General features: G+C 43.9%; 1 protein-coding gene across 1 annotated transcript; it reads left to right on the top strand.

Moving 5' to 3' along the window:
- Positions 1–1,185: 1,185 nt before the first annotated feature.
- cmpy (crimpy) lies at positions 1,186–13,732 on the top strand. The gene is made up of 3 exons (XM_037427360.2): positions 1,186–1,391; positions 3,798–3,912; positions 13,346–13,732. The coding sequence occupies exons 1-3, from the start codon at positions 1,306–1,308 to the stop codon at positions 13,463–13,465; spliced, it is 321 nt and encodes a 106-aa protein (XP_037283257.1). The 5' UTR covers positions 1,186–1,305; the 3' UTR covers positions 13,466–13,732.
- The last annotated feature ends 2,398 nt before the right edge of the window (positions 13,733–16,130 follow it).

The raw sequence follows: 16,130 nt of genomic DNA, 5'->3' as shown, positions 1-16,130 counted from the left end.
CTATTGTAGTGAAGGACTGAAGATTATCGAAAATATATCCCATATTTCAGTGATATTACACGCGACTATTGAAAACCACATACGTCGGTCAAAATCTGCAAACTTGTACAATTCGCTCTGCGATCAACCAAGTACATTAGGGCTTTCAGTAAGTGGCCATGTGGCGGCTTAACTATGTGGAAGTCTCAGTGAGGACAGTTTCTCACAGAAGAGTAAACACGCCGCGTGAAATGCGCGACTATGAAACTTCGGAACTGCCCTCAGTCCCGCGCGGCTTTCCGAGTGGTTGCACAGCAAACAGCTGATAAATATAGCCTAAACAGGCTGTATTGAGTTTCTCCACAGAGGAAGAGACCGGGAGATACACAGCGGGTGTTGCAGCAACGCAGTCCAACGAGACGTGCCAAGGGCTCGATATGATAATCATGAGGCACGCCGTAGTGGGGTAGTCCGGTTTAATTTACTATCGCGCCGGAGGTTTTTTGAGGTGTATACCTATTCATAATCTTACTGATGCCCTTTGCTGGTAATCGAACTCGAGCCTTCGGGAACAGCACTATTTTACAACTTACGTGCTAAGTTACCACGGCGGGTGCATAGCCTAACGAGAGGGAGATCGGGGAGCCTCGTTCTGAATCATTTCGTCACATGGTGACCACGTACAGCTGTCAACTGTTTATACGTATATACGCACACTGGTAGCCAACGTTGCTAGTAGCTTTCTCATTCATTCATTCATTCATTCATTCATTCATTCATTCATTCATTCATTCATTCATTCATTCATTCATTCATTGGTAGTTTGTTGGTTGGAGAAGCGGTAAGAGTATGGTGGGGAAGCGCTACGTGTGCACACGCGCTCGTGTTTGGGTGTTATAGTGCGTGCATGGTTTTTCTTCTCGTCTTCACGTTCTCGACGCATACGACACACCGAGTTGCAGCGTGTGGTGTTGAGTTTCCAATGGCTGTTGGCTGTAGTCCACTGTAACACAACCTCAGAGGCATCTGCGCATCCGGGACAAACCCGGCCTAATCAGGGGTTGCACGTCAGCCGTGGGACGTCTTAACGCATGCCTGACAAGGCAATCAGCGAAGAGTGGGGCTTTACTGCTCGGAAAAAGACGTCACTTGCCGCGGAAGAGAACGCAGGCGTACAACTCGGTCAAAGTATAACCAGTAATGGGGGGCGCGGACATCCCGTCGCGGACGGATATGCCACTTCCTGCTGCAAACAGCCCACCGAATCTCGATCGCATATAAGCGTCACGTCGCAACCAGTCGAGCTAATTAGCGTACCACGTACAGATGCTGACAGCTCTGCCCAGAGTCTTCGACACAATCATGAAGACGACGTCGTGTGCCGCTCTGCTCTTCATCACCTTCATTGCGCTGTGAGTATAAGGGCTTGCACTTTTTATTGCACGTCGTATAGCATAGGGAGTGGACTCCAGTCTGCCGATCATCGAGCGCAGTGTGCGCACAGACGAAGGCGTTTATCTCAAGGCACGATTTGCCTAGAGGACACGTGCTCGAGGATGGGTGTCCCCAACGTGTAATTTCAACCAGACCGATCGCCCCCATGGAGTCACATCACGACCAGATTGGAACCTGCCCTATGCCACGTGCATCTCACTATTAAAGTGAAATAAATGCGAAACCAAGTTGGTGAGCTTGCAGGCCATTCTAGAATTATTCCCGTTCTGTCATCTAAATCCACAGGTTACATAACGTGGTATCATGCTTCTCATTTCACTATTTGCATCTGTGTTGATATACGGCTCGTGCGTCTGACTACTAAGTCATCACGTATAAGAACACGTAAATGTGCCTGGCGTATTATATCGGAGAGTTCACGAATATAGCGCCGCTGATCGAGGGACCAGAAAAAAAAAAGGGGGGGGGGGGCATCTGGTTTTAGATTATTTAACATTATAAGAATAGTTTTCTATAACAGGCTTCTTGTTTCCACATAATGCGACTGTATAACAATACAAATCTAGATTAAGACATAACCCAACTTCTCTTACATCAAGTCAACGTCAATTATTACCAATTTTATAAGTGACTGAAACAATGCTTATGTTCACCAAATAGCCCCGCCGTGGTGGTCTAGTGGCTAAGGTACTCGGCTGCTGACCCGCAGGTCGCGGGTTCGGATCCCGGCTGCGGCGGCTGCATTTCCGATGGAGGCGGAAATGTTGTAGGACCATGTGCTCAGATTTGGGTGCACGTTAAAGAACCCCAGGTGGTCGAAATTTTTGGAGCCCTCCGCTACGGCGTCTCTCATAATCATATGGTGGTTTTGGGACGTTAAACCCCACATATCAATCAATCAATGTTCACCAAATAGGGCTTACATGTTATTGTCGCAGACTGAACGAAAAAGAGGAATACATAAGGGCTCATTTTTCTTTGTTAAACAAAAAAAGTAATTGTAACTGACAGGCAATAAAGCCAAAAAAGCCATTACATTCCCTTTCTTGTGTGTTAGGTGTAATTAATCTCGGACACACTGTGCTCGTAACGCGTATACCACGCGCATCAATAACGAAAATTCACGAGTAAAGTGGTCGCGCCGCGTTTCGCCGTCACAGAATCATAAAGCCAGAACTGTTGTGAAGACTGAATTGTTGGCTTAATTTTGTCATGCGCCAACAATCCCCAATAACAAGTACGGCAACCAGAAAATACATCGAGTGGTAGCCCCGTGTAACGTTATTTGCGCGTTCACGTTGTCACTGAGCACCGCCTTGTGTTTCGCGATACACGAGAACCTTCCAGGAAGAAATATTTTCCTGGAAGGTGTGTGTGTGTGTGTGTGTGTGTGAGAGAGAGAGAGAGAGAGAGAGGATGGGGATAAACTATTCTTTATGGATTTGCGTGCGTGCGTTTGTCTGCATTTGCATATATGCACATAGAATATTGAGCAAGTTTAGGAGAGGGGGAGGTTTTAACCCCCTTGGACACAATCATGCTGCCTTCGAAACAGAGCATATTGGTTAAACGCGCTTCCATCAGCTGCGTTCTATTCCCTACAACAGCGGCGTAGCCAGAGGAGGGAGGGCAGGTATACAGGCACACGTACAAACGCGCGCTTGAACATGCATACAGTATGGTTGCTATAATAAGCTAAGCGGTTACGGCAGTAGTTTTTGGTAAGTGGGAAACGGCGCGGAAAAAAATCAACATGAAGCGGCGCACGCTAACGAAATTCCTCGGTAGCAATGCACCAACAGCTTGAAGCAGACACTGTGTTTTCCTACGATTCCTCGAAACTGCTCTTCGTCCAACACATTAATTCCCGAATCCGGGGCATCGCCGAAGCCAAAGTTTCGACAAGTGGAACTGTCTCCTTCAACGCTACAAATCCTGCCTTATATGTGTGAACTGATATGCATTGATGATGCTGTACGAGAAGGAGGCAGGTACCATATCCATATATCAGTGAGCCATAATATCTGTAGATTTCATAGAATGAAAAAGACTTGGTAGAATCAATGAGCCGCGTTGACTGTTGAACCCCGTGAGCAAGCTTCATCCCGGAATCTCCTGAAATTTGCCAGCACGTGCTCGCTCTCCTGGCAAACAACGCGTGTCTTGGCCGCTGCGCCGGTTTCCAAAGCGCAGAACCAAGCGTGCACCTTATCCTATTCATATGTCTGCTCGCTTTATGCCGAGTGAAGCACAAGCGGATGCTCGTAAAGGGCGCCCGTGCATCGCTTGGCTTTGCGAAAGACAAGCCGCGGTCCGCATGGCTGACCGTAGTTCTCTTTTCGCTTTCGCTCCACAATCCCCAGGGCCGAGTCGATGCCCTCTTGTCCAGACTGCGTCGAGGTCGACTGCCCCGACGAAGAAGACTGCGACTACGGAGTCACGAGCGACATGTGCGGCTGCTGCAAGGTCTGCGCCAGTGTGAGTGCACTTTTTTTTTACGTCACCCAACAACAACAAAAAAAAAACAGCATGAGGCAAATACGCGTAAGTGGAGGAGCTAGGCTTCTTATGAAACGCATTCGCAGCCAAGGCTTCCTCCAAGTCGTGAGCTTGCTTCACTGCCGTTTTGAAGCCTTTCGCACGAGTCACGAAAGCGGGACAAGCCTTAGTTTTCAGGTGGCTGCGATTCTCCTCCGCATCTATACAAGGGATAAGAATTGCCGGAGTATTATATATATATATATATATATATATATATATATATATATATATATATATATATATATATATATATATATATATATATATATATATATATATTGATTGATTTGTGAGGTTTAACGTCACAAAACCACGATATGATTATGAGCGATGCCGTAGTGGAGGGCTCCGGAAATTTCGACCACCTGGGGTTCTTTAATGTGCACCCAAATCTGAGCACACGGGCCTACAAAATTTCCGCCTCCATCGAAAATGAATATATATATATATATATATATATATATATATATATATATATATATATATATATATATATATATATATATATATATATATATATATATATATATATATATATATATATATATATATATATATATATATATATATATATGAGGGACTATTGGTCAGCTTCCAGCTTGTAATAAGATCACGTGCTACGTGACGCCACACATGCTCATAAAAAGTGTGCCACACTCACCGCCATGGCTACTGGTCGCAGTACTGACACTCTCACGTTTAAATTCACATGTAAACCCAATAAATTGGCTGGGGGATAGCCACCATGATAGCTCAGTGGTATAGCATCGAACGCGTTATTCGGAGGTCGTAGGTTCAATTCCTGCGCTTGGCAAGTTTTTCACCCACTTTTCTTTCTTCTTATTTACTTTATATTGGTTTTAATAACTTCCCCTATACATTCCTTGGCATTATTGTCTGTTAGATCTCATTATGTTGTGCCAAAACAACGAGCCATAGGTATACACTTCTTTCCTCTTTATATATATATATATATATATATATATATATATATATATATATATATATATATATATATATATATATATATAAGTGAAAGAAGTGTATACCTAAGGGCTCGTTTTTTCGTGTTTTAACACAATATTAATGAGATCTAACAGACAGTAATGCCACGGGATGTACAGGGGAAGTTATTAGAACCAATGGAATGTAAATAAGAAGAAAGAAAAGTGGATGAAAAAATAACCAGCCGCGAGCAGGAATCGAACCTACGACCTTCGAATAACGCGTTCGATGCTCTAACCACTGAGCTACCACAGCGGCCTTCCCTCCATCCATATATATATATATATATATATATATATATATATATATATATATATATATATATATATATATATATATATATATATATATATATATATATATACATATATATATATATATATATATATATATATATATATATATATATATATATATATATATATATATATATATATATATATATATATATATATATATATATATATATATATATATATATATAACGAGATCTAGCAGACCATAATATATATGGTCTTTTTCTGTATATCATGCACATGTATTCTTCTTCATTTAGCACAATAAAACCTTCTGTTCTGTATAATGCCAAGGAATGTATGGTGGAAGTTATTCGAGTTTAGCCACCAATCAGATAACCTCCTTCTAGTTAATTCTACCCGCTTAAAGTATATTTTGCCCTCCTTATCTCTAAACCCCAGTGCTTTGAAAAACTCTGCGCCATCATCGTCAACTATAGGGCGAAGCCCTTTACAGAACATTATCAAGTGTTCGGCAGTTTCCTCTTCCTCTCCACACGCACTGCAAAGCGTGTATACCCCTTCGTATTTGGCCCGATATGTCTTGGTTCGCAATACTCCCGTCCTGGCCTCAAACAGTAGAGAACTAGTAAGACGGTAAGTTGGGCCAGTTGGTTAGGATCCATCATGAACTTACTTACAACGCAACACCAGAAAAAATACAGGACAGGGAAGGAGTAAAACAGAAAAAAAAGAAGGCGCCGTCTTTTCTTTCTGTTTTACTCCTTCCCTGTCCTGTATTTTTTCTGGTGTTGCGCTGTATGTAAGTTTACAGTAGAGAACTACCCCAAGTATTATCATAGATCCTTTCATTGGCAATTTCCTGCTTAAAAGTTTGATAGATCTCTAGTGGGGACTTCTTCATCATGCCAATTCTCCACATGTCAGTCTTCATTTCCTTCACCTTCTTCTTAATTGATAGTTCTTTTTGGTTTGGCCCTATGCTGTTTTTTAAGTATTTACCCGTCAATTTTCTGGTTCGCTTCCTCCATTTTGTATCGATAGTGTCGGTCGCGAGCGCCACCGCACGGCGCTTGCTCAAAACTGAAGGCAGGCCAACTCCACTGGGAGCGCGAGCCATAAATCTTTCTATGGGAGGCGTTGTTTTAGAAAAGAATCTCCTTTTCGTGCATAGCGACGCATTGTCAGCGCAGCGTAATTAACGCTGCAGCTCTTAGAATTACTTATGTGTGCCTTTTATAGTATAAAGAAACACATCACAGAACATTGTTGTGTAGATAATATGCCTCAAATATGTGCAATAACTGTTTTTTTTTTTTTCAATCGACAACTGCACAAGTATAAACGCGAAAACCAGAGCAATATTGGTGGGCGCTGCGGATAAGGGCGTGCTTAAAACAGAGTCCCACCAACATCAGATTAATATGTAAGCCTGACTCTGCCGTTCTCGCGCTATAACTATCGTCTTGTCATACGGGACGGCTCAGTGCTCTCCCATAGTCGAGTACGAAGTACTCGAAATGGTTAAACATTTTTATTCTAAACATGTAATACCAACTAGCCGAAACTGCCACACTACCTATATGCGATCCATTGGAAAAACTTGCCCCCCCCCCCACAGCTGGCAAGCAAAAAACAAAGATTAGCGGGTGGTAATGAGAAGGCATGAAGATGGCACGTCATGATGAAAAGAGAGTATCTTGCGCAAATGAGCCTTGCTAAAGCCTTAGCGACAAACATTTATTTTACGATCATCTCCCCTTCCATTTGTACATTACGCCCATGCCCCCCCCTCCCCCATTCCCCAACACACTGTGATAGGGGATGAAACTGGTGCCCCTATTTTTTGGACTCCATGAGCAAAGGAGCACTTACGCAAAAAAATCCGCTTTTTTTTTTTTTCATGCAACAGGCAGCTAACGATCCACGGCCGGAGTGCTCGTTTGCTCGAGCGCGCGATGTTGATTGTTGAAGTCTTGATTCCACAGAGCGCCGAGTGAGGCGGGACCCAGAGGGGTTTTCGCATGGAGGAAAGGAATCCTGGGTTTTCGTGCAAAGCTAACTGCCTAGGTGGACACACAAAACCGCGTGCGTGCGAATCACCACGTCGACAAGTCTTCTCATCGAAAGTTTTGTGGGCCCTGCTGTGATCTCCTCTCCGGCGATGTAAATATGCATGACCCCTTCAAAAAGCGCCGCTGAAGCTCGAACGCCAGCCTTTGTATTCCCGTACAAGTCGTCTCCTATTTCCTTTGAAATGGTTTGCCAGGGGAGAGCGGCGGCCAACACAAAACTCGTGACACAGGGGGTGCTTGTGTTCTACCAGAATAAGAAAGGCATTCTTAGTATGCCGTAGCGCGACACGCCATTTGAAATTGATTTTAAACAGGTTCTAGGCGACAATATTTGTTTACATTTCGTAGATGATGCGTGTGTCTATACAAATTTATCTGATAGGTTATCTCGCTTTCAAAATTTTGTTTCAGTACTATTTTAAGGGAAATAAAAGGGGAGGGAGTATACACGGGATTGAAGATAAAGAGCGGTCTCACAAACAAACAAGACACAAGCACTGCTCTGTACCCCACCCGCGCCTCCTTGCGTCTTTTAAGAATGTAGTCTTTCAAAAAGGAAAGAATAAAATAAGCGCATGTCCAATATTCTGTTCGCTCCTTTTTTTATTCGTTGTATAGCACTTGCATCATAAGTCGCTAAGCAGTGTCCCCTCATGGGAGATGAATTAGTGCCTTTCTCGTATGTTTTATGAATCACTATATGTCATTGTGACCTACATAAATTCCCCGTGCACCCGTCTGTTACCCCGGAAAAAAAAACAATACCTTACGCACGAAGACTGCAAGCTCCGCTTGCCCCTATTTACACGTTGAAAAGATGCGTCTCCATGGTTCATTCATTTAATAGTAGCCTCAAGGCCGAAGGCATTACAAAGGCAAGTGGTACATTTGATAATAAATAAAATATTAACAGTTACTTGAAAGTAAAACCAGTAACGAAAGTACAAGTTAGTAAGAAATAATACCTAGTGGATATAATAGCATCGCTGTGAGAGTAAAAAGACTTGAAATTTCTTGCGATACAGTGTTAGCTATGTGAACAAACGGGGTGCGCTGAAAGAACATATATTCAATGTGTAGGGTGAGAAACAAAACATATACGGAATGTTTGCCAGTCCTCTTACATCTCCATGTTGTTCTCTCAGGCATTACTGTTAAAAGTACTGAATTTTTCTTAACGCGCTCATGCTGCGGCGTTCGCGTGGTTACCTTGCGTGCGTGCATCGCTGCCATTCTGCATAGAGGAGAGAAAATTTTGGAGTGGAAGTCAAAATGAATGTTTGAGGGATTTACTAATTAAGTTGCCGACTGGTTACGGTTTATACAATTCATGTCATGTCAATGCTGTAGCTTTTTCCTGTTAGACAAAGTGACGTCAGGTCTTGATTCTTCCATTTAATTTCAGGGATATGCTATACTGATGCGTGCCCTTCTGCACATTAGATAGGGAAAAAAACTTGGGCACGAGACGCCAGCATGCCTAGTGGCGGGGTCAACGGCGCCGCCGACGCCTGATTTGCGAGTAGGTGCGATTATAAAACGCTACACATTCAATAAAAACAGGCAGCCCAATCCACAAGCGAAATCAGAATGCCGCATTCGGCGCTCCCGGGTTACACGCAAATAAATGGGTCACTTTCCTGTTCCTTTCGTAGAACTGCCCCTGATTTAAATTGGACGCTGTTTAGAAAATTATTACAGGCGCACTGACGTAATCACAGCTGCGACGCGTAGCGCGACGTAGTTTTATTGCGTTTAGGAACGAAGCTTTTTACAGCATCACTTGGTCGGTCGTCCTTGTATCCAGCGTAGCCAGAATTTCCACGGAGTGAATGATATGATCAGTGGGGTGGATTCCATTCGTCGGATGTGTGCTGTAGTGTGATAGTAGTCGACGGACGCATTGACGAATGAATACACGGACGGATGTATGGTGGGACGCTTCACCACACCAATCATTCACTCCGTGCATATGCTGTAATTTTGTTTATTTATCCGTCGCACGCCTAACAGCGTTTTGCTTGTCGTTGACAGGTCCCACTGAACGTTCCACATATATATGGAAGAGCAGTTGTGGCGAGCACGGCTGGGCGGCCGTCGTGTTAGCCTAAGAAGCGATCGCTTCTAAGAAGCAATAAAACCGCGTCGTGGCGCAGCTGTGATCACATTAGGGCGTCTGCAAGAATTCTCAAAACAGCTAGCGTTACAATGAAAAGCAGCGCTAGTTCAATGAGAGCAAGAAGAATCCATTCACTCGAGTGTAAAAAGCAATCCATAAACTTAGAACGCGGCACTCTTCTGACCGCCCTTGCGGATCGCACAGTCATTTTTCTTTCTTTTTCGCCAGTGCCCCTACCCCCCATACTATAGAGCCCGCGGCGAACTACGAAGTATAGTTTCGAGCACATGCGGATCTCTTGCAGAAGCATCGCAATTTTAACTGCTCTAATATGGGTGGCGCCAATCTATAGCAAAATAAAAACCCCATTTGAAAATAAAACACTCCGCCACATTGACTTTGCCTCCCGTACTCCTTGACCCGACATTTCCGAACAAACACAAAGCTATATAGAAGCGCAAAACCGTTTTTTTTTTTTCTCTCGCCACATAGAAACTTCGCCAGCAGCGCGGCAACTTTTTGGATGGATGGATGGATCAGAGTTTCTAAAAATTAACTAGAGGGCACTCTGGCGCTGCGATCGTTCAGCGACCATGGGAATGATGGGTAGTACACGCATTTGCCTAGTCTTCGTACTTGCGGGCGGCGAATCGTACTTGCGGCTTTGTTTATTGCTGTGTTTCGGTTTTGTTTTGAAAGAAAGAACGAACCCTTTTGAACTTAGTTACTTGATTCGAAATATTAAGCGCAAAAGAATAAGATTGTGAAGCACAAACGATGAACATTTGCTATTTTATGTTTTCGTGAAAAAACAGCTCCAAGCCACACGAACACACACGGAGCCAGAAGCAGGCCAGAAGTACGAAAATTAGACAAATGTGTGTACTACCCATCGTTCCCATAGACACTAGCGCCAGAGTTCCCTCTAGTTAGTATTGTGGGAAACTCTATGGTCGACGCGTGCCAGTGGTTGCGCGCCCTTTTCCTCCACGGCGCGACTAGGCGCTTCTGACGCGTATGTGCGTGCTACATGTGCCAGTGCTTAGCCTTTAAGAAATGCTCCGCATTTAACAAGTGGCCCCCTTCTGTGCCACGCCTCATGTATAAACAAAACAAAAAAACACGAGGCACACTAGGCATAAAGTAATATATTTTATGTTACTCTATGCACTAGGCGTCAGACGCCACTGCACGGCAGGAGATGCAAAGGAGTGCCGTAGTTTCATTGAAAAAAAAAAATCAAACGGCGTCGGCTTTTTCATTATGGACATTTTCCGTGCGTCACTCAAATACTAAGACGTATAACAATTATGACGGTTGTTAGTTAACGCTTCTCCAGTGTACACCTATGCGTTCTTTGCGAGCATCCTTCTTAGTGTTGCAGCGGCAAGCTGGAAGTATCGAGCTGCTTATCGTTCTCCATGTGATATTCTAATTTCTTGCTATTGCATTCATTGCTTCGCCATAATGGCAAAAGTGTGACTTTTCGTTTGAGTAGAACCAGCTGCATCCCACGCTAAATAAACCTAGCATTAAGTTAGGCATTGATGCAGTTGAACTGCAATAAATCAGCTCAAGCAGGTGGTTTCCAAGTGTGCAATTTATTGCTTACAATCAGTTCATATTTCTTTCACCATAGGTTTCTTTCTCTATGGTTAAGAATTGGAACTCCGTCATAAATATTTTCTTAGTGCAAACGGCTTGGTTGAAGTCGAAATTTTCAGTTCTGTCGATATCCTGAACAAGTGCATAATTGCATGCATCCTCAAACCGACAGAATTATATGTATGAATGTGAAAATATTAGGCTCATGTTCATGCTTATATAGTGTGTGTCCTCTGTCATTGGTATTTGTTGGCACTGGTCCGAGTTGGGACCAGAAGCCAACAAGACCTAGTTGGGATGAGCTGGGAGCTGGTAATAGCTGACAATTGTTGCATAACACAGTCAAACTGGCTTTAGCAATTTATTAGGCTTTTTTACCTCCTATTTCACAATTCTACAATAGAATTTTGCGCTTCATGTGTAAACACTATACATGACATGCTCTCCAGAATTTTCTGTCACAAAAAAATGTGGGCCTATTTTGGAGAGTAGTTTGGAGCTGAGACGTCCCCCGCTACGCCACCGATCGCCAAAGAGAGGGAAGACCACTCAACCCCTTTTTATCCGGTTTCCTCTTGGCTACGTGTCTCAATCACTTTCCACATACAGGGATTCGTGCTGGGGCCGGGAAGTAAGTTAAGACGTCACGATCTCTACTTAACCATGGACGCATTTAATTCAATAGCAAGTGCCAATGGCGTACACACATACCGTCCGTGAACGACATCTTTGTTACACGATATTGTAACACATCAGCAAATACTCGCGACACGCGAAACAGGGTACATAAGCGAAGTAACGGTGACAGAATACAGAATAATACAGAATAAACACACGACGACACACATGATAAAGTTTTCAATGAATAAAACCGCGCAATGTCTCAATATGCCGCATCTCTACCCGCAAAGCTCGTTTAAGTAAGGGAGGTGAAGTTCGTCTCACAGAATGTCCATGTTGACGGGGGCCTCGGAGCTGGCTGTTCGAGTCGGGGTTCAGGGCTTATTCCTGGGGTCATTGTCCAATTCGTCAGCGTCTTCATCGTCTTCGTCATCGTTGCCTACGTCGTGCCTCTCAGTGATTTACATCTTAGCCCTCTTACGTAATGCTCCATTCACTCGCCTCATATCCCTAACTTTCATATCTTATCGTACCGTCCTTGCCTCTCTACCATCTCGAGCTCATCGCATCGTATATCTCTCCGACTCTCTCCGCATCGTGCCTCTCCGACCCTCTAGTATCGTATCGTAGTCCCTTTTTGTAGGACCCGACTCCACCCTACCGGGGCACCAAACCAGTCGCCACTCCACGCGGCATATCTTTTCTTCTCAGTCCGGAGTGTATCATCTTCGGCGGCCGCCCCCGTGGCCTACACCAGTAGAAAACCCTCTCCCAAACAAAGCCGAGCAAGTAACAAAGTACAAACTCAAGCCTCAGGGAGAGTGATGGGCGAGCCGTCCGAAGACACTTTAATTACGGGCGAACAATGGTCCCGATGCTTCCGGTACTTGGTGAGTCCAGACCAAGTCTCAACGTTTCCATGCAGCTCGGTGTCTCCCGCGAAATTCTCCGTAGCCGCCGCTTCTTCGTCATTCACTGCCGGGGGTGGCCATCCGCGCAGAACGCAGTAATGAGCCCTGGAGCCACGGAGGCTGACGAAAAGTCATACTGGTGCCGGCACAAGCGCTGCGGCGACGTCGCATTCCCCGAACCAACAAAAGGTGCTCTGCTGCTCCCCCATGCCACAAATCTGAAGGGTTCGCGCCGATTATCTCCACCGTACGCTGTCACACGGTCTGTAGACGACAAGGCGCCGCCCGGTCCTCGTGTTTGCGCGGGGGAGCCCGTGAGAATAGTAGAAATAATCCTTCTGGTACTTCACTCCGGAATGCCCATTCGTTACACCGAAGGTTTTCTTTTCCTTTTTTTTTTGTGCGTGGGTTTGAGAAACGAACGAAAACATCTTGAAAGGAGCGGGGTTCAGTCCGTGTTTGCGGGGACGTCACAGAGCGAACACGGATTTGGTACTTCAAGAGAAGTTAGAGTGCTGAGATCCAGCAAGTCATGTCAAGCAAAGGTAGTCATATGAATGTTAATCACAAAAAAAAAATGCGCAGACTTAAAATGTTTACTCACTATATGCCCTTACTTGCGTGCAACTTCCTGCACAATCTTTTTCTTCCGTACATGATCCATTTTGTCGGCCCTCTACCATCTCTTGATTCTTGCATTGTTATAGTGATTGTGACACAAGTAAAATAATTATTTAAACTGACAGCTATTATTTTTTTTCCCAATGAATAATTTAGGGGCCTGGTGAAGAGTGCGGTGGCTACTGGAATCATGGAGGTACTTGTGCCGAAGGACTCACCTGCAAACCCAACCTGATGTTTTACCAACTACCTGGACAGTGCGTGTACAACAAGTGAGCACCCAAGCCTTGGTGAAAGCAGCAACAAGATTCCAGCATGTATCCGATAGTGTAGCAGACACACTTTGTAATGCTACATTTGACAGAGATGGCATAGCTCGTCGATATGCAGGCAGATAACATTACTCAAAATGCAAGATCTAGTTGCTGTTGATTGTTTCCAATTCATAACAGTTTCACAGAAGTCAAAGAGAACCTGTACGATTCCGCAGTACTTCCTATTTTACCAAGTCTCGGGAAGGAGGGGGGGGGGGGGAACTCTTGTTCATCAATCATGTGCGATACATTCATACTGCACACCTAGACTCAGCATTGGAAAGGGTTGTCTTATCTTAAAAGTATTTCACACGCTCGCCTGACTTGGTCAGCAATGTTCACTTTACCCCGTATGCATCGTTTAGAATTGGCTGCAGTCACAGAACCACATAACAGCTTGCCACATTAATTATTGGAATGAAGCTATGAACAGCATGCAACTGCTCACAGTCTAGAAGCCTGTAGGCAGAAATCAAGGCACCTGCTCTTCCCTTTTATTGTGCTGTGCATCTCTCTAATTATTTGTTATCTCCTTTTTCAAGGTTTTATGCAGAATGCATTTTTTTTACTATAATAGAAACACTTTGTATCGGTCCTATCATACACTTAAGCCTGGATATTAGGTAGCTTTTTAGACTCCAATGGTAATGAAGCCTTCAGAAACAGCACCTAGAAACCTTAGTTGAATTGGAGTGTAGCTGCATTGCTGGCCACTGCATGCATGAACCACAGCGTGCAGACACCAAATGGTGTACTAGTGTTTTTGCTACAATCGGCAATACCATTCTTAATGTTCATTATGCTAAATTAAGCTGGCCTATTCAAGGAGGTAGTGCAGCCAGAAACTTGACAGGGGGTAGCAGGGAGCACACACTGACTGGGAAGGGAGGGGCTTGCAAGGTAGCAGAGTTCATAGAGCTTTCTTTTTTTAGGGGGAGCTGCAAGGTGGTTCATATGGTTTTGTTGTTTCTCTCTCTCTCGGCTACACTTGCAATTCAAGATACACTATTTTATAAAATTACTATTCTTTTAATTTTTTTAACAGCATGCAATGACTTGCACCAAACACTTTCATTGTGAAATAACAAAATGGAGTGGCACACAACAGCAATCATGTTTCATAACTAATTTATTGCACATTGTTTCAGCCCATCATAACTTAACACTTATTTATATGTAAATATACAATTGCTAGCCAGAAAATCACAAGCATATGCCAGGCACTGGCACACTATCACTGTATAACTAAACAATTTCCAAGCATGTGAGGCTAAGCTGGAAAGAAGTCATGTATAGTGTTTTGCATGATACTAGCTTCTTTGAGCAACAGTTGAGTATTGTGAACACACATTACCGGTCTCACTGTACATGCTCATGCTGTTTCATACTCTTTTATTTATATACTGGATGTAACCTTGCATATTACTGTATATGTGACCTGAACTTGAATAAAGGTCTGGAGTAAAAACACTTATGCACATCATTGTACTGCAATGCAAGATTGAGTACAAGTTGAAGTAATGGCAGGGGGGTTGAAAGAAAACATTGCCACTACAATGTGTCTGGTATTTGTTCACACAGCATGTCAAGGCACCAAGACAATGTGATGCCATCTGGCAGCATACAGATTGAAAAGATTAAAGGCCAACTGAAACAAAGTTTTGGATTATATAAAACCAAATATGAAAGCATTCTTAATGCCAAAACCGAAAAAAAATGTTGTAAATGCTTGTCAGTAATAGCACGTGACCGATAATGTGAAAGTCCTTGGCATATGACCTCACAAGATTAGATAACATCCGCAACACACGGAGACTTAAGTCACACTGAACTATCAATGGATTCCCATATCATCTGCTTAGCTGTTAATAAAGAAATCATATCTAGATCAATTCCTACCTGTCAGCTTTGCCAAGACTGCTTTAATAGTACTATAAGCTATTCAAATGTAAGCGATTTGGACAAAGCGAAACTTTTCTTCAGTTGGCTTTTAAGGTGCTGCATCACAAGGCTCACCAATGTTAGCCTTACTAAATGTGTCGAGTGTCACATGACACTTATTGCCAAAGCCGTACGATTTTAAGAGATGTGTACTAAATGCGACATCATGGCTCGTGCCATCAAAGTGAAGTTGCAGAACATAACTTGCTGAAAACTCCCAAAGAGACACCTGCCATGTGTCTGTCACACAGAGCTGGTCATCAGCCTGCACCGACTTGTTGGGTATATGGCATCATTTGTAGAGAGAAGATTGATTGATATGTGGGGTTTAACGTCCCAAAACCACCATATGATTATGAGAGACGCCGTAGTGGAGGGCTCCGGAAATTTCGACCACCTGGGGTTCTTTAACGTGCACCCAAATCTGAGCACACGGGCCTACAACATTTCCGCCTCCATCGGAAATGCAGCCGCCGCAGCCGGGATGCGAACCCGCGACCTGCGGGTCAGCAGCCGAGTACCTTAGCCACTAGACCACCGCGGCGGGGCGTAGAGAGAAGAGGGAGTGACTAATACCTGACTTTGATAATTAATTGTTATTTTTAGACCGTGTGCCACACTGTACTATAGGTATGGCTCGCATGTCCTCATCAGCCTAGACTACCGTTCAGCAGCGTTTTCTGACC

The sequence above is a fragment of the Rhipicephalus microplus genome, chromosome X, assembly GCF_043290135.1.
Source record: "Rhipicephalus microplus isolate Deutch F79 chromosome X, USDA_Rmic, whole genome shotgun sequence".
In the NCBI taxonomy this organism is placed as follows: Eukaryota; Metazoa; Arthropoda; class Arachnida; order Ixodida; family Ixodidae; genus Rhipicephalus; species Rhipicephalus microplus.
This window is presented reverse-complemented; position numbering and strand designations above follow the sequence as displayed.

What these genes read in the sequence shown, in the direction of transcription:
- cmpy (XM_037427360.2), top strand. Translation starts at nt 1,306, where the DNA reads ATGCTGACAGCTCTGCCCAGAGTCTTCGACACAATCATGAAGACGACG. An exon ending in TTCATCACCTTCATTGCGCT is followed by an intron (nt 1,392 to 3,797) that starts GTGAGTATAAGG and finishes CACAATCCCCAG; the next exon opens with GGCCGAGTCGATGCCCTCTT. An exon ending in GCTGCAAGGTCTGCGCCAGT is followed by an intron (nt 3,913 to 13,345) that starts GTGAGTGCACTT and finishes TGAATAATTTAG; the next exon opens with GGGCCTGGTGAAGAGTGCGG.